Genomic DNA, 26,678 nt, shown 5'->3' on the forward strand with positions numbered 1-26,678 from the left:
TTATTATATTAATGATGCATCAGCACGCTATATAGACGGCAACGCCACTGGTCTGTTCACGTACGGGCCTGTCACCCTCTCCTTCACACACTCAACTTGTCTCTTCGACCTGTCTCCCGCTCCGCTGACACACACCCACCCCTCTCTAAGGGTGACCAGGTGTCCTGAACTTTCCGGGACAGTCCCGGTTTTTCGACAGCTACCCCGGCAGATTTGGGTGCATTCGGTTCGTGTCCCGGTTTTGAGAGAGAGTCTACTGAAAACAGTGAGTGGCACATTTTTGGGTCTTTCCCAAGCAGGGCTAGTTAGCAGCAGTTATAAGTAAGCAATATAATTAACAGGTAAGAAGCTAGTTTTAAAAATTACATTTTATGTATTTTCGTGGTGCGTCTTCCGTGTCTCTATGTTGATGCAGCCTGTCACTCTTAGTTACTTCGTTGATGTGAAATTGTAGTCCTTCCTCCATTTTTGCTCAATGTCTTGGTTTATGGGTCGCAAGATCTGGTCATCCTAACCTATCTTCTGCTCCTTACCATCGAGAGCCCGTCTCCTCCACCCTCACACATTGATCATGTCCCTCCAGAGGTACTCGTCTCGTGCCCCCAGCACGCTGCGCCTGCCTCCGGCTCACACATGCACACTCTACTCTCGGGTACCCCAAGAAGTGCCGCCTAATCCCCTGGTTGTTTTACGTTACAGTTCGCATCTACCCTGTAATCTTAGTTTGTGCCAAGTGGGAGGAGGAGGGCGCGCTTGGAAGAGGCAGCCCTTCCCTCGGGGTGACAGGAGAGCTCGCAGTAGGAGCTGACCGGGTCCTGTCCAGGGCCAAAACTTTGCTCCAGCCTGGGATCCGCACTCTGCCCAAAACCTATGCAGCACCTGCACTCTGCCAAGGAACTACCCACCTGTCCTGTGCACTCGACACAGACCCGCGCTCTGCCGAAGACGTGCTTCTGTCTGGCACCTGCGGGCTGCTACCCCCCCCCCCCCCCCCTCCATGGTCCTCCCCAGCTCTGCTCCCCCTAGCCGTGCGCACCCCGCTCCCCCACACGCCCCCGGCTCTGCGCCTACCCAGCCGTGCGCACCCTCCAACCCTGAGCACCCCAGCCCGCGCCTTCTGCCCTAAGCACCCCAACATCACCAGCTCCAGTCCTGCGAGATGCCATACGCCGTCCATTCAGCCAGCGCTACTCTGCCCTATTCCCGGGGCCCAGTCCTCCACTGCCGCAGCCCCGCCTAGTCCCACCGCAGCCTCCTATCCGGGACCAGCGCTCTACCCCTGTCTTTCCAGCGCAGCAATCCCACCCTCCTGCACTCTACCCTCTGCCCGGGATCTGCCCCACACTGCCCTCAGAGTCCTGCCCTAGTCCTGTCATAGCCCTGGACTCTGCCTCCAGTCCCAGCCGCGCTCCTACCCACTGACTCCGTCCCATCATTACGCCTAAACCTCTCGGCGCTAGGTCAACGCCGGGTGAAACGTGTGCTGAATTTGTGGGCGGAATTTAACAACTGGATTTTGCAATAAGCGGGATATACAGCTTTCGCCAGCTGGGCATTTCCTGGACGTACTCCCAGGGTGACCGCCCACTGCCCCCCGTGCCCCCTTCACCCACAAACAAGTCGCCGTTTTCCCGATAAAGACTCCTCTCAAGTCGTTAGAGCCGAGTTTATTTTTTGACAAAACACTTCAATCTGCGCAGTTTTGATTTCAAAGTGGGTTGGTGAATGGCCTCCTTGTGGGAGCGGCGCTGCGCTGAGGCGTTTTTCGTGTTTCCCCTGTGCCCTTAGAAGTGGAATAAAGGTCTGGTTTTATGCGCCTTTGCTCGAGATTGATGACTGGAGGCGGAGAGCGGGAGAGCCCGGCTCGTGGGCACGATGGGCGGCGTCCGGGCTCCTTTTAGGATGTTTTATGGAAATTGAGCACTGAAGGTCTTCACCTGCAGCGAACTGCCAAGTTTACAGGCACGCTGGACCTCTCAGTGCCTTGTTTTTATTTATGTATTTTTATGGAAGTTGATGGCTGCAGGTGGAGAGGGGCAAGTATTCCAGATTGCAGGCACGATGGGTCCCACTGAACCTACTTCTGGGATGATTTTGGGTGGAATTTGATTCCCGCAGGCAGTGCCAGCCGAGAGGCCAATTGTTGATTTCACTGCCTGCCTCTGGAACTGAATCTGTTTCCTTCTGCTGGGAAATTGATGACGATAGGTCGGTGAGAGGCCCACGGCCGAGCTTCCTATGCCAAAAGGCATCAGTTGGACAGTCTTGTGGTGGTTTGGTGTAAATGAATGACTGATGCCAGGGTCAGTTTAAGGTTTTGGTTTGCGGGTCCAATGGGCAGTGCTGGGCCTCCTTTTGGGGTCTTGGGCTGAACTCTCGGAGTGCGGCCAAGCAGAATCAGAGCCTTTCTGTCATGGGCAGGACGCGTTGCTCTGGCTGTCGGCTCTGGGCCTGGGCTTGGCTCCTGGTCCTTGGGTGGGACGCAGCCGCTGGAAGCTTCTTGAAGAACCACATCCACTCGAGCTTCATCCAGCGGCGCCTGAGTGGGCGCGAGCGCCGTGAGATGCAGCGGGAGATCCTCTCCATCCTGGGCCTGCCCGGGAGGCCTCGGCCCGGCGTCGGGTCCAAGCTTCCCTCCTCCGCCCCGCTCTTCATGCTGGACCTCTACCACGCCATGGCCAGCGATGACGACGACGAGGGGCCGCAGGGGGTCTCCCGCCCGGTGCTGACCAGCCTCAGCACCCAGTCCCCCCCGCTGGGGGCGGTCATCAGCCAGGCGGACACCGTCATGAGTTTTGTCAACATGGGTGAGTAGTACCGGGGGGGCACCGTGGAGTGGGTGGATGGGGAAGGGATTTGGGTCTTGGGGCAAGAGGGTACTTATGGCTCTGTGGGTCAGAGAGTAATCTGGGCCGGAGTATGGGTTTGGAAATCATTGTTTTAAGACATTTATCATCAAACTTGGGCACCAAAGGGCTTCAGCACTGTGGCAAGAATGGCTGCTTAGTTCAGCCCCATATCAGTATCTCTGAACAACAAGTGCATTTTGCTAATGTACTTGTCAAATGTCCTTTTGAAGGAGCCACTTAAAATCATTGCAAGTTTGAAATGTTAAAGAGTTATGAGCAAATAAAAAGGAACAAGGAACGTCATTTTTGCTAAACATTTTAAGATGGTGCGTAACCTCCCATCCGAAGCCTCATAAACCCGGGAGGCCCCGAGTCCCTCCCCTCATTTACAATATATTTTTTGGCTTTACAAAAACTCCTTTTATTGCGTTGAAAACAAGGCACTCGGAGCATATTTTCAAACTTCTGCTTCAAGCTGTCAGTTCTGATCTCATGAAGATAATGACTGATGTTGCTTGCAGTGTTTTACCCTGCTTCTCTGAATGTTTATAAATTCTGACTCTTGCCTTTTTTGTGTGTAAAATATGCCTTTAAGCCCCATTTCACCGGTTTAACTTGCTGCTCGTGTTTAACATTTAATAGTCCATCCGGTGGTCCCCTAAATGTTGAGACAGCAGCAGTGAGCTGAGACAGGTGATTCACTCTGGTTCGGGTTCTTCTCATGCTGTGCTTCCTTTGCTTTTAAAGCCCCCCTTGTCTATTGCAGTGCTTAATTTGAGCCGGTGCTTTCCGGCGGGGGCACTTATTCTGGGGTGCCGGCACTAATTTTTCGGCATCAGGCAGTTACTTTGAGCGAAAGACACACATAGGAAAGACAGAAAAGCGTCACTAAAGGGAGAAAGCAGAAAGCAGAAAGCGGCAAAGTGAGTTTAAGGGACAGGAAGTCGTTTTAAATGGATTAAAGATGCCCGAGATGGCTTCAGGATAACGCTGCCTCAGTATTCTGTGCTCGCACACTTAGTTACAGCAGCCGCGTGTTTTAGAGAAGAGCTTTTTGGGGCAGGCACACGTTTTTATTCACAAATTAAGCACTGGTCTATTGGCTCCCGGTCGGTTGTTGAAACACGTGTCAGATTTACTGACTGCGGGGTTGCATGTATGAGTTAAGGTAAAATTAGTTTTGTTCAGTGCGAGTGTCCAGATCCCATTCATTTGTAACGAACACAAGTTTATTTAATTAGTAAAGCGTTTGTATAGCGCCAAAAATGTTGTTGCCTCGTGGCCACATCGTGGCAATACATAGTATGTACCTGTCAGTGCTGGAAATGGAATAAATCACCCAATAAACCCATAATTTAGAGGTCAAGGGGTATCAGCGGAAATGGGTCGGGCAAAAAGGGGCGGAGTCATAAAGAGCAGCACTGTCAGTCAACTTATTCAACTCAAACATTTATAAACTCTCCTGCAAGGAAATTGGCAACGAAGAGGTGTGGGTGAATCTTTCTAGCTTATTTGGTCACAAACCGATAGCATTTCAAAATATTTATGGTATTAAGGCTCTTGCTGCACGGATCTCTATATGCTCAGCAGTTTTCCGGGGATAATACTAACGCGTAGCAAACTCTGATGATTAATACTCTTCTTGGCGAGATCTGTTAGTTTAGTCACAGTTTTGACTCACAAAGTAACATAGAGGGTTATTGTGCCTGCTGCAAAGTACATCGTGTAACATGCACATCACAGATGTGTCCTTTATGCAGATAGTTTAATGAGTTACAGAGAGCCTTTTGTTACTTGTAGTTTAAGTAGGGATCCTTCTAATATAGCAAAGTGAACTATGAGCTGCAAGAGCACAATTGGTTTTCTTAATCTTTCATAATGTTAAAGTTGCTAAAAGGGATTCTTTTGGTAAAACTGTAGTCTTAATTGTATAGACAATCCCAACCACTGTGTTACATTTAAAATACCGACTCTCAGTTTCTCCAGAAGAAGTACTCTTGACCTATATTGACTGCCAATATGGGTAATATCTGACTCCTAGACATTTTAACCCTCATTGTCGTACACGAGTTTTCCTGTATATTAATTTACACACTTGTATGATTGTTGTCACTGTATGATGTGCATGTGATGTAAAGTACTGTGTCACACTAGATTCGGATGAGTAGCGCCATAAAGGAAATTAAATGAAAAAATGAATCTGGTGCTATTTAGATCATTAATAGTCTAAATACTCAAACAGTTACATCTCACATTCTTACAATGCATGCATATGTCTTAAATTCAGCAGTTGAACAAAGTCAACAACATGCCTCCAAATCATAGCTCCTCCTAAGTATTTGTGAAGTGATGAGTTCTGTGCCTTTGTCCCCCCAGCCATCCCCTCAAGTGCATTCACATCTAGATTGCAAGGCTTCAGGTAGCTCCCAGCTAGGTTGATACTCAAGCAAAAGAAGGGCTGATGGGACCGTGGGTCAACTCCCTTCAGCTATTGGCTAATTTCACTGTGAGTGACAGCATTCAGCCTGTTCACAAAGAGCACATCCATACACGAAATAGTTCCCTTCATTGTCAGGTGCCACTCAGGCAATGTGTGCTTTTAGAGATCAAATAATAATTTTGCTTCTATTTAGTTAATGATTTTGTTTTTTATATTGGCAAGGGGCCCCCAGCAATTAAGTTTTACAAAATCACGAGAAAACAAGGATTGAAAAAGCCAACAGACTGGCATCTAATGCTAGACCTATTGGCTTTGTCAATGCCTGTTCTGACTTGGCCCATATAATCTACAATAAATCTCTTCTGTTTTAAAGCTACCCTTTCTGTTTTCTACGTTTTTTTTTTTTTTACTCTTTAGTGCTTCTACTTTTAAATAACAAAACTTTGTAGGAGTCCATTTTATTGAGAGTTGGGCCTGTTTAACTTTTATGTTGGCTTTTATGATGTAATGTTTTTTGTGCGCTTCTCCAAAGCCTGCAAGTTTGGTGATCCTGTCTTGTACAAATTTGAACAAAAATAATAAACAATAAACAAAACCACGTGCCCAAAATGGAAATAGTTTGCGCTGTGTAAGGACTGATCCTTTTGTGTCACGGACAGAAACATGCTTTGCAATGTCCCGTGGTAACACTGGGCTACAGAAGTCAGTGTACCGACTCTCAGCCCATGCAGTTCGACCTGAGGAGATGGCTGTTAAAAAGAACCTCTTCCACTCGTGGTAGAATGTGGGTATGTGCAGGTGGAGGCAACACAGTAAACCAGCAGGAACATCTGAAGGGAACCAGAAGAAACCCCCACCAGGAACATGCTGTCAAGAGCTTCACCCACTGCGCAGTGAGCTGCCAAGGGTCACTGGTGGGACACACTCGGCCCAGCGCCTGTTCTTTGTGTGTATGCCAAAACATCATAGCTCTTGAAAAGCACCGACACACTGCGGTGGGAGGAAAGGCCGCGGTTTATTAAACAGCTCAGTTCTCATGCTCCCCTCTGGCAACGACTTATACGCAGGCGATGCTGGGGATGTTTTTAGTCCAGGATGTAGTAGCCACTGGCCTTTTTACACCCATAGCCACTCGCAAACCATTCAAAGCGAGGTGATACAACACGCCACGCCGCCATCCACACAGCACCGCACCGAAGCCGCATAATTGGTAATAATGCGGCTCAGCAGAACAGCCTCTCTCGGCCGAGCACCACAGCGGAGTGTGATACACAGCGAGTGATGTGGCGCCTGCATCAATTCAGACAACGCGCTGAACAGCAGCAGTGCGAACCACGTCTGTGCAGTGCACTGCAGACATTGGCAGCGAGTGGCAGCGTGAGTCCACAGTCATGATGGCACCCAGCCTCTGAGAGTACGAATGGTGCCAGCCTGCTGTGCGCATGCTGGGAACAAGACATGGCACCCCGCCACCTAGGATATAACGCTTCTGACTGAAAGTGCTGCTAAAATACGTATTTATTGTTGCCCTGCATGAAGACAGAAGTCTGAATATGACCTTCTAAATGGAAGGAGAATTATGATTTGATAGCATTCCAGACGTACAACGCGGTGTAAAGCCACATGGCTAAAAATGTCAAAAATTAAAGTGATAGCATTTAAAGTGGTTAAGGCTAAGGGCGGCGAAACATGCTCTTCCCGCTGGCGCAATTGGCGGAATTTTGGAGACTCTGCGTTATTCTTGTAACTCAGAGTTCCATCATAATTCCACCAATCGCTGCATGGCGGAATGTTTTCTGACCTGCAGCTCCAGAATGGAAAGTTGGCCAACGTGAGCGAGATTTGGTGTCCTCCAGCACGATTTTCGGTCGGTAAGAGGACATCTGGCAAGATTTTTCTAATGTGGGTGTTCGTGACCGTTCGTGGTCAGAAGGATGTTGCTCGAGTAAAAAATCTACTTTAGCGGCAGCAAAATCAACTTGAGTAGCTGCTCCCTCTGGTAAGCCACGTGGTGCCGTTTGGGCTGATTTTTCAGCGCAAAACCGCACTCCTGTCGCCAAATCACATCACGAGCAGCACAACCTACCTATCCCCCCTGATGGTGGAACTCTGAGGAATCTCACATAGGGCCATATATACAAACACTTTTTCCCATAGACACAGAATGGGTAAAAACCTTTGATACATCTGGCCCATAGTTTTTATGTAACTTCGGGGAGTCAAATTCCACAAATACCACCAACCCCTAGTAAAGGCAATTACTTTGATCATGGAATTGCAAAATACATTGTAGTGTAAGGCATGATTACAGGTGTATGGGAGAAAGCTGTCAACAGTGAGCTGCTGTTTGCAGCAGTGTTGTGCCCCAGGGGTGTACGAAGGCAGTGTACCCTGATCTTTCTGTCCTCTACTGTCAAACTGTCAAACTGTCTGGAGAGCACCTTTTTGCTTGAATAAGGGCTAACAGCATCCCTGCTACGCCACTTTCTGGGTTAACTATAATAAAACTGATGAGGTGATCACAGGGTATTTTGAACTGGGCAAGGTGGCTATGCCACCTTAAAAGCGAAGCATAGATATGAGGTGGTTCTTGATTTTGCTTTTAAAATCAACTAAAATATTTTCTAAGTCAACAGAAAGGAAGGAGAAGAATTGTCTGGAGCCAAGCAGGCAGGGCCTGAGTGTGAAGGCAGCATTAGACCTGGGGAAGCAGCACAGACTAGCAGTGTCACATATACAGCCATGGCAGCTCAACTGTCAGGCTGGGCAGAGCAGTGGGCACCTGTATAGCTAGCCTAGGCAAAGAAGTCACCCATATATAGCAAGCACCTCATACTCCTCCGATTGCCCATGGCGGAATGTGTCAAACACTTGTGTGCTCTTATAGGAACAAGCTCACCAGGGAGAGACAGGTAGAGTAGCGGAGGGTCATGTGACCCAGTCATCTTCGTGCCGAGAGACAGGCAAAGATGTGGGTGAGACTTTCCCATGAGGATGGACAAATCTGTGCTGAGAAATTTGTGCAAAGTGGGCCAGAGGTGCTACATATTTTATTTATCTTGCTTTCTAATGATTTCTAAGGAAGATACAAATATAGGGAATTAATTTTGATGGAACTTGTTTGATTATTATTTGATGACATTCAATTTAGAACCATTAATATACATTTTCTCTTCCATTTCCACAGACAGATTAGGTTTTCCTTTGCAGATTTTACGTTTCTTCCTGGGAACATTTGATAAAATTACTTATATTATTGTGTCAGTAATGAAGAGCCCACTACAAAAATGGAAAAAGCCAAAATGCAAAAAACGTCAGCTACTAAAATTGTATTGTATTGCATTAGTATTTATATATCAGTTTCATACACCTTGTAAGGCCTAAAGCACTTTTTCTTCTGGGTGGCCTTGTTTACACAATGCGTCATCTATTGGAAACCGTAATGTTTGGCTTGATTGACACAGTTATGCTATGACGACTTAAAGATCCCTGATGGTATCATGTTTTTAATTGATTTTCTCGTATTTGTTTTTTTTCTTTTTGTGGTAATGTGCTTTTTTAAATCAAAAAGCAAAATCGATCTAAAACAAGTATTCTGTTTTACTTGCATATTTGTCTAAACTGCTCAATATATTCCTGCTAATGGTCTTTTAAAAGCCAGAACACAAGTCCCACAGCTTCATATGTTACCTGAAAGTTCCTTACACTTCAACGATGGCGTAACAAAGGGGAGAACAACCCCTCATACAATGCCCTAAATATCTATGACGCCAGTTCTAATAAAAGATCTGTTTTTGAGGCAAATTATTAATTTAAACTAGAATGCCCTTGACGTTCAGTAGAGTTGCCTCACTTTTCCCATATAGATCCTCCATAGTCTTGATGAAGCTCCTCAATAGGAACACACAGCTGAAACAAAATGACATCTTGCTGTGTTCAAAACAATATAAGCAGTACTATGGAACAATACATTGGATGAGGGCATGAATAAATAACTAGTATCCGATGCCCTGTTTGTGTTATCATATTCATTGTTACCTTTGTAGATTTAAGTTGAAATCTGAAACTGAAACTCTCTGGAGCAAATAGGGGTTCAAGAAATGCCCAATCCCTGCTCCTGGAACCACCCCACCTTCAGTTGAGAATGATACATGAGCCAGTCATTCTCTGGTAGCGCTACAAGAATCTGGAACTCCCTGCTTCCCTCCCTCTGCCTAACCACCTGCCTAGTCACCTTCGAAAAGGACCTCAAGCTCCGCCTATTTGACGGACATCTTGGTTAATCACCCTTGACCAGGCTTAAGTATTCTCTCCACCAGGATCTGATCTACTTTGGTTATGTGACATCACTATCTAAATTGATGCTTTAACCGTGGAGGACCATTGACCAACTGCTGTACTTGTCTCATGTAACTTCTGCATGCATCTACCTATTTAAATGTCTGAGTTTAAATACTGGAACTGGAACCCACTGCAACTGATGTATCCTGCTACTGTTGTAAAGCGTTCTGATGCTTTCGGGCCATGTCTGCGCAAATAAACAAAGTAAATTAAGAATTGTGCTGTAGGACAGTCAGTAGATAATCCTAATGGGGCTTACATCTATCAACCAACAGTTAATGTGGACAAAAGACTGACTAATTAAATACTGTGGACATATTCTGCTTCTAAAACTATAAGCAAGCACATAAAGGTGCTGGATACATGTTGTTTGTATATAATCTGTTCCAGAATTGTAACATTTACCATGTTGGAAATAATTGTTTACCTAAATTGATCTTTAAACATTGGTTTTACTTGTGTAACATGTTTTAGAACACTTTTCTTGTGTTTTTGCAAATAGAAAACACAGATAATTTGTAAAAAAAAAAAAAAAAGAAAAAATGAAAATTTATTAGATAATAATACGACCAGGTATCTTTGAGTGGAGTGATAGTTTAACTGTATATAAATCTAGCCTAAATGGTTTCCACAATACGAAGTCTGGGAGTTTATTTATATTCTGTCTCTTTTTATAATCATCCTTAAAAAACTTTCTTTACCAGGTAATTTGGTCGTCCATGTGTCATAAATTGGGCCGGGTTGTATATCATTAGATGGGCTGTATGCCTCAGGCAGAGGTTGTCTTTTAGAATCTTCCCTGAGTTCTTTCTCACAATTTAATTTTATTCTACGTCCTTTTGTATGACACACTATTCACACATTTCTTAGGCTTTTTGCACTTCAGGTCCTTTGTCAGATTGCTAATTGTATGTTTAACTAATGGAGAGGCTTAGGGACTGGAGAGGGTTTAAAATGAAATTCTAACAGCACATGTGAGTGTAGCTGAAGTGATTTATAAGATCTGTTAAAGGAAATATGTTCACAGGCCAATCAAAGTTGGAAAGAGAAATTAAAGTTCTGTAAATCGCAGAATCAGTTGGCCTGAGATCCTCCAGCAAACTGTGTTGGAGGAACCTCAACAAGCAAAGACAAGACACAAATTTAAAGTGTTATAGACATGATAGGGTCAAACAAAGGTGCCACACGGATGTCTGAAGACTAAGATCATGATAAGAGAAGAAGACAATATTCAGATTTCCACGAGTATGTCAACATTAGTTAAGAGAAACTGGGTAGTAGTGGTATAGGTATTGCATTAAGAAATACAATTATGAGAAGTATAATGAATAATGGAGCTTAGGATTGGCCCTTATGCGGTACTGTACACCCTACTACCAGAGGTACAAGCAAGAGTAGGCCAAAGAGGTCTGCTGTGTATATCAAACTTGGATGAAGATACTCAAAATAGAAGTCCAGTAAGTAGAAGTCCATCACGTAGCGTCCGTAGGCAGTACATCCAATACAGTAATGTTATTAAATCGTGGAAGACTCCGAGGTCTCCAATACATATAACATCACAACAGTCAACACATGTTTCATCATGATAAATGACTTTTTCAAGACTGTAAGTACATGAAATCAAAGTAAGAATAGAGATAACATATGTTCAATCACTCTAGAGTATAGTGTATCTGTTACAGTAAGAAAAATAAATACCCGTAAATAATAAGAAAAAATGTGAGTAGGGATGTGAGTTACATAGCATACCGCACCCAAAAAGTGATGAAGAAAGAGGTTGAGACATTTTAATGGACATTAGATGATTGACTTCCAGTTTCATATTTGGTTCATAACAGTCCTAAGATCCATAACCAGACTTCCGCCCTCATAATATAATCAGCTTAACCATCCAGCACTCTCAAAGTGTAAGACAGGGACACATTATTCCCTCTTGTAAGACTCGAGATTTAGGCAATCCAGATTCAGACAAGAATGCAAATCATCAAAAGGCTGATGAAAATGACTGATATTATATATGCGATTATTTTCTGCCTTCAACCTCAAAAAATGCTTTTCAACCATGACCAAACAACTCCGAAAGCCATACTGTCTCAGAGTGTGTGCAAGCCCTTTACACTTTGAAATGTGTGAAATATCTGCTCAGGTGTTCTTAAAGAGAGATTCAGAATAAAAGCACAGCATTCTGTTCCTACAGTTGCTCCGACCTAACCTTTGACAGTCAGGACAAAATCGAGAGCCATTCTGTAAATAGCAAAAAGAATGTCAAAGAATCCGGCAGTCTCAGCAATGTTTCTAAACAGTTTTGTACATAAAGGAGGGCAGTCGTGATTTAGGGTGTCTATCGGCAGACACAACATGAGCAGGATCATATGATCCAGGCCATTTCTTGGAGAGCCAAACATGAGATTGATTCTACCATCGATTCTCGCAGACGTAAACATTTCCAGGTTGATCATTTGCACCACTGTGGGTGACTAGGACTCTGGAAGGAAGTTCATCATAACGGCACGAGAAGACTTATTCATTCATTGCAGGAAGGGACACATCACACTTACTATGTCCCATGAAGATACTGGCTTTTTCATACTCACAAGTCAGTCCATAACCAGTGGATAGAAGGAGGTAAAATCTGTTGGTGAGCAGATGCAGGTTCTGTCTTGAGAGCGGAACAAGATTGTGGTATTGTCATATTCAGAAATGAAATGCCCATGTGTGTGCAGCTTGTGACGTTGTTCCTCTTCATCAAAGGTAATCAGAATCATGGACACCCCTCCCTTAGATTAACTTTATCTCGAAGGTGGGCAGCAGGCTCGTGTGAACGATTTCTTCAAGATCAGCACTAATCTCCTCCAAACTCAACCATACAATGAGCCATTAAGACAGGCGGCCAGCGAAGAAGGCAGGCCAAAGCCGCCAAGGGATCAGGTAGCTGGGAGGCCTCCCACGAGCAGAGTCGCATGTCATAGACGTCGGCAGCAGGAAAGGCTGCATCTTGGTGATGACTCCAGAGTCTGATGGTAGGATCCAGGAACACTTTGAATTCTTGGATCTCATGGCCTTTAGGGTACAGATGCAGAAGTGCGGGTTCAGCATCAATTGGTTCAGATGTCCCCTTTCAGTGTGGTGTGTGGATCCAGACAGGCAGTCCTCAGCAATTCATGGCAGTGAGCAGGTTGGTAGAATTTCACATGGACTTGTCTTAGGCCTGCAGATCGTGGCATGCTTCTGTCAGGTGATGGGCAAGGCAGCTTAGACCTGGGAATGGAATTTGTTGAGATAGCTAGCCGGTTGTTTTGCAGTATTACAGTCATCTCACAGTTCAAGTGCTAATCAAGCAATTTTGAAGACACTAAAGGAGTGGCAAGAAGTGGCATAGGATGGCCCAAAACAATTTCTTACAAAGTCAACTTTTGGTTAGAAGTGACTCGACTTCACTATAGTGCAAATGGTATAGCATTAGGCCACTCAAATTCAGTTTCTGCACAGATCTAGGATATTTTGTGTTTTGAAAAAGTCCCATGGGTAGTAAGCTCAATGAAGGTGTTGTTTGATCTGTTTGTTTTGGCAACAGACTACAAAGAATTAGTGCCTTTGTCAGTTTCAACTACGAGGTGAATACCAAACCATGGGATGAAATCTCTGGCAGTTTCTTAGTTACAGTGATAGTATCAACTCAGGGGCATGGGTAAGCTTCAACCCATTCAGAGAACAAACACAAGAGTACTATGACAAAAATGGAGGAACAAAATTGAGGCATTTAAATGAAATCTATTTTCACATAAGCAAAGGGGCCCCATAAAAGTGGATTGATAACAGGAGTGGTGTGGACACCATTACCAGCATTTAACACTTACCCGGCAAATAGCACAGATTTGACAAAACTATTGGCTAATAGAACAGAAGTAAGGAGCAAACAAATGGGCACCTTTAGCACAAATAATGCCTGCTCTGCTGACGAGAACAGCACTGTAGTATAACTGTGCTAGATTTAAGAGCAGAACTTGGGTGCGACTACTCTACCTTGCTTATCTTGTCACCTTCCATAGGGATCTCTTATGCATTCATATTTTAACCTTGCATATTTTCATTGTAATTCAGCAACATCCATTACGGTGAGCATGATGGACTCAGCAACCTGGAACACATGTAGAGTAATTTCAGACCAATAGTCTTTCTAGCTGTTAGATCAGCAAAAGCATTGCCTTTGGGCACTTTGTCCTGAGTGAACTGATGTGCAGCACATGTAACAACGGCAGTGCTGGAAGGCTGAAGAGCACCAAGTAATCTTTTTACATAAAACTCTGTTTTGATCGGGGTGCCAACAGAGGCAACAAACCTTATTGTATTCCAAGAAGCACAACTTGTGGGTTTCCCCAAAAGCGCTCTTTGAAGAAGTGAAAATGGTTACATTTTCCTGTGCAGCGATGATACAAGCACAAGCGAGGGCTATCAGTTCAGCTTCTTGAGTAGAAGTGTGTATAAAGTAAACATCAACACTCAACGAATTCATATGTGATGCAGAATTGGTAACTAAATTTCCTTTATCATTTCCTAGAAATGACCGATCAGTTTATTATACAATCATACGGTTCTCCATCGAGAGCTATACGAAAAAGAGAAGCATGCTTCGAGAGAAGACATCGTATTAATTGGACATGAGAAGCAGATTTCAATAGTGTTGCTTATCTTGACAACCTGGTCATGGACAGGTGCTTGGTTTTGGTGGTCAATAATAGTGAAGCCACAGCGTGCTTTACAGACAGAGGTAATCCCAAAACAATGTTTTTGGATGCTTCAACTAGCTGGACAAATGCAGCCACCGTACACAGCCCTGCTGTTACATAATCAATATCAGAGGAGAGATAATCATTTTGTTTTGTGTTGCTGTGATTTCTTGCTGACACACCCAAGGCAAAACCCTCCCTCTCATTGCAATACAAAATGAAATGGTTAGCAGAGGCGGCTCCTCCTTTAGGGTGGAGGGCTGTCGCCCTCCCACCCCCGCCAGAAGCGGCAGCTGCAAACCTTTTCCCCAAAAACGATAATAAACTGTTTATTATTGTTTTTTTGGAAAAAGGGCTGGGTCTCTGGGGTGACTAGCAGTGAGGGGGAGTACTGTGCACTCCCCCTCAAAGTGCATGTGTGTTTGGCGGGCTGTCTCGGGACGGCCAAACACACACGCTCAGTAGGCTCTCTCCAGCCCAGCGGGAGCCTGCGTTAGGCTCCCAGCCAATCCTAACGCTGCTCTAAGCAGCATCAGGATTGGCGCAGGGCAGGCTGGGAGCCTGTGCTTGCAACCAGCAGAGGAGCGGATAGAGTGGTGCGGCGGAGGTAAGTATTTAAAAAAAATGTATTTTATTTTTTATTTAATTTCCCCCCTCTCCGCCGGCCCCTTTTGCATGCTGCGAGCCGTGACTGATGGTTAGCGTAATCAGGCAATCCTAGAGCAGGTGCAGAGGGTAATGCTTGTTTGTAACATAGAAATACTTGTTCTGGCTATTTGGATCAAGGAAAGGGTTCAGATGTATCTTTCATATGTCTTTTAATGAGATGGCAATGTTACAATATCCCAAAATCCTAAAAGTAGTCAACATTTCCACTGTAACAATAAAAGTTACACCCAGCAGAGAGTTAATTATCATGACAATCAATAAAGGTCTAACATACACCTTATACAGTTTTCCTAATTTATTTCAGTTCACCTTTGTAAATCTTATATTAACAATAGCTTCAAAAAACATTATTCAAGCTATGCAATACATTTAAACAATATCCAAGGGAATGTATCATACATCACTGGCAAATAATGAATTCTACATCATAACGACAGGTCCCTAGTTTTGACCACAATCCAATCATAGAAATTCCAACTTAGTCCAAGTACACAAAGTAATTCATCCAGGGAAATAAAAGAATTGTCAGAACTGTCTATGGAATGCGGATACAAAACAGCCAACACGTGTTTTACTGCTTCTTCAGGGCTGTTAAATGTAATGCAGAAAACGTTAAATGTAAAGAGTTCTCAGAAGAAAAAAACATCATACTTGAGGAATCAATCTTAATAAAAATACGTAGTGCCTCCTGGCATGTTTAGGAGCTTGATCTCCTCTTTCACTGTTTCAGTCTCTTTCTGTAGTATAATCATCTTCACATCTGCTAGTTCTGTGAGCACATCCATCAGTTCCCTCGAGGTCTAATCTATCTTCTGTTCCCACTTTGTTGTTTGAGGGTCAGTTAAATCTTCAACTGCAAGGAAAATATTAACACAAAGTCCACCTGATATACTTTTCGCTTCTAACTACTGCTTCAGTGTCATAATATCCCACCACTTCTTCACATCTTTAATTGAAAGTCTCTCTAATTTAATGAATAACTCTCCCAAAACATTTATTTTTTTTCATCTGTAGGTGGTTTGTACGGCCACTGGTATCTGGTAGTTATAGAATACCTTTCAATTTCTCCTACATATTTCAAAACCCACAGCACACAATATCCACCATCACCAAAAGAATATTAACCTAGTAGATTGGAACAGGTCTGGGTAGCATACAGATGGCATTAATGCGATCAGCAGACAGGTACGTCTCCCCTGCCAAGATACTGTGATCTAAATACTGAATATGGGGCAAACAAAATAGCAGATTCTATAGAGATGCTTTATGTCCCTTTTTAGCTAATTCCGCCAGCAGATATAGAGACTCGTCCTTGTATTGGTCCACAGAGCTTGAAGCCACCATAACTTCAACACATTAGCCAAGGTAGATACTTTTGAGATAAGACAATAGAATGTGGCTCTGTATACACTTGAGTAAAACAATACCACATGAGTTGTCATCCACCCCCAAATATGAGAAGGCAAACAAAATTATTGGTTGCTTGGGAATAGAAAAGAAAGCAGCACACAAATCTACAACAGTAAACCATGCAACAGTCTCTAGTATAGAGGACAGAATAATAGCAGAGGCTTGGTATAGCAGGGATACCAGGCATTGCAGCAGCATTTATGGCACATAAATCTTCTACAAAATGATGGACCTGGGGTTTTGATGAGTAAAATAGGTGTATTATAAATGCTTGCAGTAGATATCAAAACCCGTTGGTTGATCAGAGCAGCAAAGACTAGCGGATCTCTAGCTCTGCCTCAGAATGCCACTGCGGTTGTGGTATGTGGGCGAGCAATTTCATGTAGGTCACTGTAAATTTAACTGCGTCAACAGTTTAAACATAACCCATATCATTAGCATGTCTGGAATATAAAGTTCAAGTAACTTTATCGACTACCCATTACGGTGAAACTTTCACGAAAAATCAGTTTCGCATGATTATTTTCACATAAAATGCTGGAACAGCATCTTGAGCTTGAAAGGTACCTTCAAATAAACATTGTCACTAGCGCAAAACACAGTATGATTTAATTTGCATAAAAGATACATCCACAGGAGGTACGCAGGAAAGGTGGTGCTCAACAGAAATTTATGTCGACCAGTAATTGGATCAGAAGAGATAGACACAGGATCAGTAAAGTAATAAGAAACACAGGCGTTAGAAATGTTATCTGCATCAATTGTTTCGCCCGAGCAAAGTAGTGAGGGAAATTCGGAGATCTGCAAGGCAAATCTGCTAGCTCTATTACCAATAAGGCACGTGGTGGGCTTTGCATTAATGAAAATTGTTCATACGGCCCAATCTGATCTGCAGGGATTAAAGCATTCACAGAGCAGTCAGCTGCCCTTGAGCGAGCCTAAAAGGTTAGCTGTCAGTTTAGCGAGTGTCATTCATTGTGTCATTCTTTATCATTGCAGAGTGTTTTACAGAGTTTTGATACCTACCACCTAACCGACAACAACCATGTGGACCCCTATTTTATTATTTCTGGAGCCCGGGGACCACCACTGAATCTTTATTGGGATCTAGGGACCCCTTACTGAGTCATTACTGAAAGGTGGGAAGGGGCCTAATCTGTTAATATTATTTAGTTTTCTAAGCAGTCGAGGACCCCCTAAGAAGGCTTTGCAGACCCCCAGGGGTCCCCGGACCACAGGTTGGGAACCACTGATATATGACATTTCTGTATGTATATGATATTTCTATAGAGCAAACCTAGCAAGATGGCAGCTGTGACAGTAGTTGTACTTTTTGAAGTCTTGACTGATCGCTGCCTGGGCAAAGGGTATTGTGCTCTTTTAGCAAACTATCTGGATGGATGTCGAATCCTTTGTGGCTGTGTGGATTTTCCTTTTTGACTTTTGTTCCCGAGCATGTTTCCGATAGAACCAGTGCTGTTACTCTTGTCACCTGCCTCTCATGTCTGTCACAAGGAGGTGGGGGTGGCAGGTGGGCCGTGATGACTGAGAGAAGCAGTTCTTGACCTGTGATCCGCTGGGAACCATGGGGTCTGCAACACCTACTAAGGAGGACCACAACTCTCCGGAGTATTAAATATTATCAGGAGAATATTAGAGTTTATGAACATCAAAAACAAGATGTAAAACTGAAAATGTTAAAACGCTCTGTAAATGTGGAACAATTTGAAATTGTAGTCTAAAAATTAAGTTGGTATCCAGAGCTTGATTCTTGGGAGCAGCGGAAGTACAGCAAACAGTAGTGTGGACACCTGCTTAAATGAAGCACTATTGTCAGCTGACCAAAAGAGATGATGCATTAGGAAAAAAATGATACACATGAGTCTAGCATATTGCTATATCTTTTAGAAATAAAACCACATTTTAAAAAGCTTTGGCTTCCCCATTAAAATGAAATGTTTAATTTGTATATATTGCTTTGAATGTAAATTAAAGAAACTATTTCATAATTTAAATTTACTTATTCCTGTAGTTTTGTGGTTTTTTTTTTTTAGGTACAAATTGATTAGGCAGGAGGTCCACGTAAGGCAAAAGGTTAATAACCCCTGCCATGGACTCTCCACCTTTTCCGGGTCCCATACTTGAGCTGCAACATTATTTGTAGATTTGAAAGTAAACCTGGGCATCTGACATCCATAGTACCAGCATATGGTGCCCAATATTGCATCTGCTGAGTTTTTCTTGCCCTGCATCATAGTTTTTTAAAAACTTTAAAACACTCCTGTGGAGCTTCATTTGAGTTTGTTCGCCTGGTCCCTGCAAAAATGTCTGGCTTGCCTACTGTTTTTTGCTGATGGGGGCACACCTATTCTTCTTGTCCTGTTTCATGTTTTCTAGCCTATTCTCCTTGTGTCCTCCATCTGTAATTTCAAGCCTAGTGAAACATTGTTGCAATTTCCCAGATCTCTGTATCCTGACCCCGTGCTTCATTGTCCTCAGGGTTGTTGCCAATGCATCCTCTTACAAAGGCTGCAGAACCGATCCTTTGCCATGAGCTGCAGAAACCAATGTGCACTTACTACATGACTTACTCCTCATCTGTGCATACTATAGAAGGATGGGTTACTTGTTTGCTGTGAAGAGCAGTGTTCACCAGTTCCATAGCTCCTTGACTGCTGGTTGTGATTTATCCCACTGGAGGAGGCGGGGTGAGTGTATTCAGTGCAGGCTTCTCCAATAAGTAGCTCATGAGCTACTGGTAGCCCTACAGCTACCTTCAAGTAGCTGTCCTATGTGTGGCTGGGTCTACTGTTATGTTATGAAATGCTATGTTATGTGTATTTGTAAATAACACTATCACTAGCGAGGGTGTCCTGGCTCTGAGCAGGTGTGTATGCCTAGCCCTGTCGGTTAGGTTGGTTAATTGAAAAGCCAGTTCTTCAGCTTCTTGTGGAATTCAAGAATAGAGGAGTAGGCTCTGGTGTGGAGTCGGAGATCATTCCACACGCCAGGAGCGACGTAAGAGAACACCCATCCTCCTGATCTGGTTCTGTGTTTGTGTGGAATGTCTGAGTAGGAATCCTGTGGAGCAGAGGTGTGTGAGTGGTTAGTGGAAGGAGATCCGACTGTTAAAGCAAATGGGGCCTGAGTTGCATAGTGCATTGAATGTGTGTGAGGATTTTGAACTGAGTGTGTTTATGTATCTGGAGCTAGTGTAGTTCCCTGAGGTGTGGTGTGATGTGAGTTCTGTGTGGGAAATTGAGGATGAGTCTGGCTACCGTGTTCTAGATGGTTTGTAGACTTCATGTGAGTTGCTTGGTGATCCTGCCACAGAGGGTGTTCCCACAGTCCAACTTGCTAGTGACTAGGCTGAATAAGAAGCTTTTGTATGTTTGAATTAATATGTGAATATGAAAGTTGAGTGTGTGTAATCAATCAATCAGATTGTATTTATAGAGCACTGCTTGTCACCAGAGTAGGTATCCAGGAGCTGTGCTACTGCGTTGGTTGGAGAGCCAGGTTTTGAGCTCCTTCCTGAAGTGTGTCAGCGAGGGTGATGAGGGAGGGTGTAAGGGGAGGGCGTTCCAGTACTTAGCGGTGAGGTAGGAGTGGTCACCGTTGCGACTACGTCTGATACGTGGTAGCTGGGTAAGGGTCAGGCGGGTGGATCGGAGGTTCCTCAGAGGTATATGGAATCCCAGGTGGTGGTTCAAATAGGCGGGTCCTTGTTCATGGAGGGATTTGTAGGCATGTGTCAGCAATTTATATTGACATCTTTTATCAATGGGGAGTCAGTGGAGGTCTATGAGGTGTTGGGTGATGTGGGTCCTGTTATGCAGGTTGAGGATGAGTCTGGCTACTGAGTTTTGAATCATCTGGAGTCTTTTTGTGAGCTCAGTGGAGGTGCTGGCGTATAGAGGATTGCCATAGTCCAGCCTGCTTGTGATGAATGCCTGTGCCACTGTTTCCTGGTATTGACTAAGAGCCACTTAAAGACTTTGCGGAGCAGGCGGAGGGTGTGGAAGCAGGAAGAGATGACTGCGTTAACCTGGCGTTTCATGGAGAGTTTGCTGTCCAGAATGATGCCAAGATTGCAGGTGTGATCTTTAGGAGTGGGAGTGTGTCCGAGTTCTGATGTCCACCAGGAGTCATTCCAGAGGGAGGTGTGTCTTCTGAAGATCAATACATTGGTTTTGTTCGTGTTGAGCTTCATGCAATGGTTTTTTATCCAGGTTGAGACACTCTTCATGCAGTTGTGAAGGTTGGTCTTCATCGTGGTGGGATCTGCTGAGAACGAGAGGATGAGCTGGGTGTTGTCAGCATAGGAGTGTGTTTATGTTGTGGGCTCTGATGATGTCCGCAAGTGGATTCATGTAGATATTGAAGAGAGTGGGACTGAAGGAGGAACCTTGAGGGACGCAGTAGATTGTGTCCTTGGTTTGGGAAGTGAAGGAAAGGAGCTGTATTCTCTGGGTCCGTCCACAGAGAAAGGATGCTATCCATTGGAGTGGGTTGTCTGCAATTCTGATCTGTCTCAGATGGTGGATGAGTGTGCGGTGGGAGTCTGTGTCGAAGGCTGCGGAGAGGTCGAGCAGGATCAGGGCGGCAGATTCTCCTCTGTCAAACAGGGTGCGAATGTCGGCAGTTGCAGCGATGAAGGCTGTCTCGGTGCTGCGGTTGGCTCTGAAACCTGATTGTGAGGGATCCATTAGGTTGTTTCTTTCCAGGTGTTCTGTGACCTGGAGGTTGATGGCCTTTTTCAGGACTTTGGCAGGGAATGGGAGTAGAGTGATAGGACGGTAGTTTTGGAGTTCGCTGGGGTCAGCCGTTTGTTCTTGAGGCAGGTTCTTACGTCTGTGTGTTTCCAGGCATTCGGAAAGGTGTTTGAGGTGATGGAGGTGTTGAGGATAGTGGTGAGCTGGAGGCTGATGTCACTTGCTAGGTTGAAGAGTCAGTGGGGCCATGGGTTGGTGGGAGCTCCAGAGTGGATGGAGTTTGAGTGTGCTTGTGTTCAATATGATGAGTTGTTTCCAAGCGGAGAGAGGGAGGTCAGGGACTGGGGAGAGAGGGGTGCACGGGCATTGTGTTGGCTGGAGGTTGAAGTTACTGTAGTTGGTTTATACCTTGTTGTAGAAGTGTTTGGCGAGGTCGTCACAGAGTTCCTGTGAGGGGAATCGAGTTTTCGGTGGCTCACAGGCGGGTGAACTCATTGATGATGGTGAACAGTTCCTTAGTTTGGTTGGGGCTGGTGTTGATTCGGTGTGTTAGGGCATCCTTCTTTGTGGCTTTGATCTGGTGGTGGTAGTTGTTGAGAGCTGCTTTGAAGGTGGCGCAGTCAGTGTTGTTTCTGCTGGTCTGCCACGTCCTATCAAGTTGCTTCAAGTTTATTAAAAAATCTATATGTGTGTATTTTCAAAACACATAAGCTGGTGTTTGAAGAACAATAGCTGAATTTCTAAAATATGATTTATCAATGAAACATTAGCTTTATATATAAAACACTGTGTAAACTTATTACTTTTGTGCTGCCATTGCAAGTATAGCTATTCTGTATAAGGTATTCTATATTGGCAAAACCTTTTTAGGTCGAGCGCGCAAGCGCTTTGACCTGTTCTAAGTATTGTGGGCTTTTAACCACACCCACCTCACTCCCATGACTTTAACTCGTCCATGGGCTTGCCTTTCAAAAACCACTTAATGTAATTGGTAATTGCTTTACGTTTGTCCTGCCTTGAGGCTTTTTTTGTCACGCCTTGCAGGCTGCCCCTCTTACATGGATTATTGCATGATTGCCGATATACTTCAGCGAGGGAGTACTACTTCTTTTGTCTCTCTCCTTTGTGCTGCATGGCAGCCGTGGCGCTCACAGCGTGAACTTGATTGGCGGTATTAGAGCGTTGTACGTATTGTTCACAGTTACCTAATCAGAGGCATTTCTTGTGGTTCTCCCCTTAAAACACTTGAAATTGGTGAATGCTTTACTAAATCAGAAATCCTTAAAGCGCAAGTGGCTATCCCGGCACAGAGGGAGAGCCGATACTACAATATTCACTGCACTCTGGAAACTCGTCCCATTATGCTTTGCAAACATTCTTTTCCAAAACATTTCTGCTCATAACTTAGCCTGTGGTGGTCTTAGGACAATAGGACTACCACCAAAATGTTCACAACAATGTGTTCTTTCCATCCGCATCATCTTTGGGCCCTCACACTAGGTTAGTTAGGGACCCCAAAATATTGTCCCATCCCACCATTCAGTGTCTGTTTAACATTTCTCATGGCTAGAACTTTTATTTTACAGCTGAGAGTAGGTTGTGTTTTAAGGGCCAGCTTTGTAATTTCATTGCTATAGGCCTATTAGCCCTGAATGTGTATAATGTACTATGCCTCCTACGTGCCAAATATATGGTTGTACTGCATTATTTTCTGCCATTTTATGTGTGGTTATGACCTCTAGGGGCTAACTATACAGTTACATGACCATGTTTCTTACACATGCTTTTTTTCATTGTGTGGCTGCTCTAAACATTACAGTCTTATCAACATATTCAAATATTCATGGCACGGACACTTAGTCCATGATGCTTTGCAGGGTATTACTCTTACAAAACATTTTTGCTCATAACTCAGCCTGTGGTGGTCGTAGGACAGTCAGATCACCACCAAAAAGTTCACAGTGTGCTCTTTCTGTCTACATCATATTTAGGCACCCACACTAGGTTAGTAGGGACTCCAAAATAATAACCCCTCCCACCATTCAGTGTCTGTTTAACCTTTCTCATGGCTGGAACTTCTGTTTACAGATGAGAGTAGTTGTGTTTTAAGAGCATTCTTTGTAATATCATTGCTATAGGCCTGTTAGCCCTGAATATGTGTAATGTATTATGCCCTCACTGTATTACTTTCAGTCATGTTTTTGTGTGGTTATGCCTGCTAGGGGCTAACTATACAGTTACATGACCATGTTTCTTACAAATGCGGTTTTAATTGTGGGGTCCTCTAGAGACTGTTCTAAGCATTACAGTCATATCAACATATTAAAATATTTGTGGCACAGAAACTTGTTTCAAAATGCTTTGCAGGGCATTACTTTTACAAAGCATTTTTTGTCATAATTCAACCAGTGGTGGTCCAAAAACAATGGGACCACCTTCAAAACATTGGCCACGATGTGCTTTTTCTGTCTACATTATCTCTGGGTCCCCACACTATGTTAGTGGGGACTACAAAATCATAACCCCTACCACCATTCATTATCTTTTTAAGCTTTCCCATGACTGGAACTTTTGTTTTATAGATGAGAGACATTATGTTTTATGGGGCTTGTTTGTAATATCATTGTAATAGTTCTGCTTCCCTTGAAAATATGTAATGCACAATGCCCTCTAGGGGCTAAATATATAATTATACTGCATTACTTTCTCACATTCTTTTTTTTATGTGATTATACTCTCTAACGGCTAATCGCATGGTTACATGGCAATGTTTCTTACAAATGCTATTTTTATTGTGGTGTTCTCTAGGGGCTGTTCTGAGCATTGCAGTCAACATAATATAATATTTGTGGCATGAAAACCTGCCCCATTATGCTTTGCAGGGCATTACTTTTACAAAACATTTTTACTCATAACTCAGCCTGTGGTGGTCCTAGGACAACGAGACCACCTTGAAAACGCTTTTACTGTCTACATCATCTCTGGGTCCCCACACTCGGTTAGTGAGACCCCAAAATAATAACCCTTCCCACCATTCACTGTCTTTATAAGCTTTCCCATGGCTACAACTTTTGTTTTACAATTAGGAGAAGTTTTGTTTTAATGGCCCTGTTTGTAATTTCATTGCAGGAGGCCTGCCTGCCTGCCTTAGAAATACCACGTAGGGGCTACGTATATGGTTATGTATATGGTTACAGTGCATTACTTTCTCCTGTATTTTTTTCATGGGGTTATCCCCTCTTGGGGCTAGCAATATGGTTACATGACCATGTTTTATACAAATGATATTTTTGTTATAGTGCTCTCTGGGGACTGTTTTGAACATTACAGTCTAATGCTAAAAGTTTATTTCTGATAAAGGTTTATATAATGATTCTATATGTTTTAATAATCTCTCTTTATTACAATTATGACCATAATGCAGGCCAATTTAACATCCTTATTACACTATGACTGTTTGAACACTTGATATGTTTGGATGACCCTTCTAGTTTATTTCTCTTGTTACTCCTCCGTAGCTGTCTTGAGTCTTTTTTGGGGGGGGGGGAATTCTGTTAGCCAACCAGCAACATTGATGGTAGGGTGGTGAAACTGGTATTCTATTGAAATTAGCATGGCAGATTTAAATTAGGATGCTAAAAGGTGGCATTTTTATTTTTTGCTGCAGATAGAGGAAGAAGGTAAATAGAAGTGCTTTAGTTATATGCAGGGCCACTGGAATTATATGGTTGGAAAAGACGAAATTATGAAGCAGAGTTGACTCTAACTCTAGCAAATGCGAGACTTATTGCATTGAAAATGCTTGTTTTACATTATTAATGCTAGCATCCCTGCCTGATGCACTGAGTGATCGCTGCTGGTAATCTTGCTTGCTTTGGCTGGCCAGTGATGTAATCTTGAGTGATGTGATCACTATTACTACTCTAATAATAATAGCAGTAGCTCTGGGTGATTTATATTGATCCTAAGTAGCTCTCATTACAGAAAAGGTTGAAGTCCCCTGGCTCAATAAGTCTTTTTGTTTCACTTCTGCAGCCAGTGTCAGTCAGTCCCAATTTGTGGGACATGTCTTCTCTGTTTCAAAATGTTTGTCCAATGTGAGTCGTCTTCCATGAGGTTTCTGCCCCTACCCCAGGGTTTTCTGTTCCCCGTACTCTGCCTGAGGAGGGTACAGGTCCAGCATCAAATTGTTTCTGTGTTGCAGATCACGCAGGTCTGTATGCCACCAGCTGGTGCGTCTGTTGCAGGCCGGGCAATGATGTAAATCAAACATTTGCTTGTCTACATTTCACAGGCTGGTCTGCATGTCACATGCAAGGCTACTCTGTATGTCACACTGTTGTTTATTTGCGACATGTTGGTCAGGACCATATATCACAGGCAATAAGTGCTGCATGTCACAGACTGTGATTTTCTGTTTGTCACAGGCAGTGCTTAATTTGTTAAAAAAAAAAAAAAAAAAAAAAAAAAAAGGGAAGGGAAGTACCAGGGCCCTTCTCAGGGGCCATAGCAGCTTGCACCACCCATTGTCCTTGCCAGCAGTGCCAATGACAGCGTTGACACAACTACTAACCATCACACTCCTGCACGTGTGACAATCCAGACTTTTCCATGCCACCCAAAGCTGCGAGAAAGTCATGGGTGGAAGGAATTATTCATTTTCATTGTGTATTTAATTTTTAAACACTGATGTTGTGCTCATCTTAAAATTTAACAGCGCCACCATGTGGGGGACTGTCATGAGTGCTGTGTCAAGGATAAAGTGACGTGCTAAGCCCTGGCAACCCCCAGCTCAAACTAGGCACTGCTAACAGGTTGCTCTAACTTTAACCTTTAGGTTGCATGTACTTCACAGGCCTGGCCACACTTTATTTCATAGTCAGAATTCGTCAGTATTTAATAGGTCTGTAGGTGACACGCTGATTTGCATGTCACACAGTAGCGGAGCCAGTGTGTCATGGCCCTGGTTCAAGGAAGGAAATTGTGCCTTGACTGCTGTTTTCATGATAAAATGCAGCAATAATCAGGGTTCGGTGGGCCCCAGGGACCTCTGGGCCTCGGTGACACAGAACATGCTACGCCCTTGATGTCACAGGTTGCATTGTGTGCCACAAGCTGGGTTGAATGTATCATGGTATACCTATGCTGGACTATGTGTTACAGGCCTAGGTTTCAATGTCGCATGCTGGCTTGTTTGGCACAGTTAGGTATGCTACTGTTTGGTCCGTATGTCAATGGCTGTTCAGGTTTGTACTCCACACAGGCTGGGCTGGGTTGTGCGTCCCAGTCTGGTGTATTTGTCACAGGCTGGGTTCTGGAATGTTCGCGTTGCTTCTGAAGTGAGGCCTTTGGTCAAAGTACCCTTTTCTCAAACTATATTACAAGTTTGTGAAAATGAGGACCTTGGCGGCACCCTTAATTATTCCCTTAATCAGAAGGCGCGCGATGTGATTCGAAGGTAATGAGAGTCTTCGGAGCCCGACAGTAATTACGGACTGTGCGTTTGCGCAATTCAGAAACGGCTGAT

The 26,678-nt window shown here is 43.9% G+C and overlaps 1 protein-coding gene across 1 annotated transcript in view; it reads left to right on the forward strand.

Moving 5' to 3' along the window:
- Nucleotides 1-751: 751 nt before the first annotated feature.
- LOC138284536 (bone morphogenetic protein 8A-like) overlaps nucleotides 752-26,678 on the forward strand; it is a 203,771-nt gene continuing 177,844 nt past the window's right edge. Inside the window, exon 1 of the mRNA XM_069223415.1 lies at nucleotides 752-2,807. Coding sequence (XP_069079516.1) covers nucleotides 2,414-2,807 — 394 coding nt within the window. The 5' untranslated portion in view covers nucleotides 752-2,413. The remainder of the gene's footprint in view (nucleotides 2,808-26,678) is intronic.

The sequence above is a fragment of the Pleurodeles waltl genome, chromosome 3_1 (genome assembly GCF_031143425.1).
Source record: "Pleurodeles waltl isolate 20211129_DDA chromosome 3_1, aPleWal1.hap1.20221129, whole genome shotgun sequence".
NCBI lineage: Eukaryota > Metazoa > Chordata > Amphibia > Caudata > Salamandridae > Pleurodeles > Pleurodeles waltl.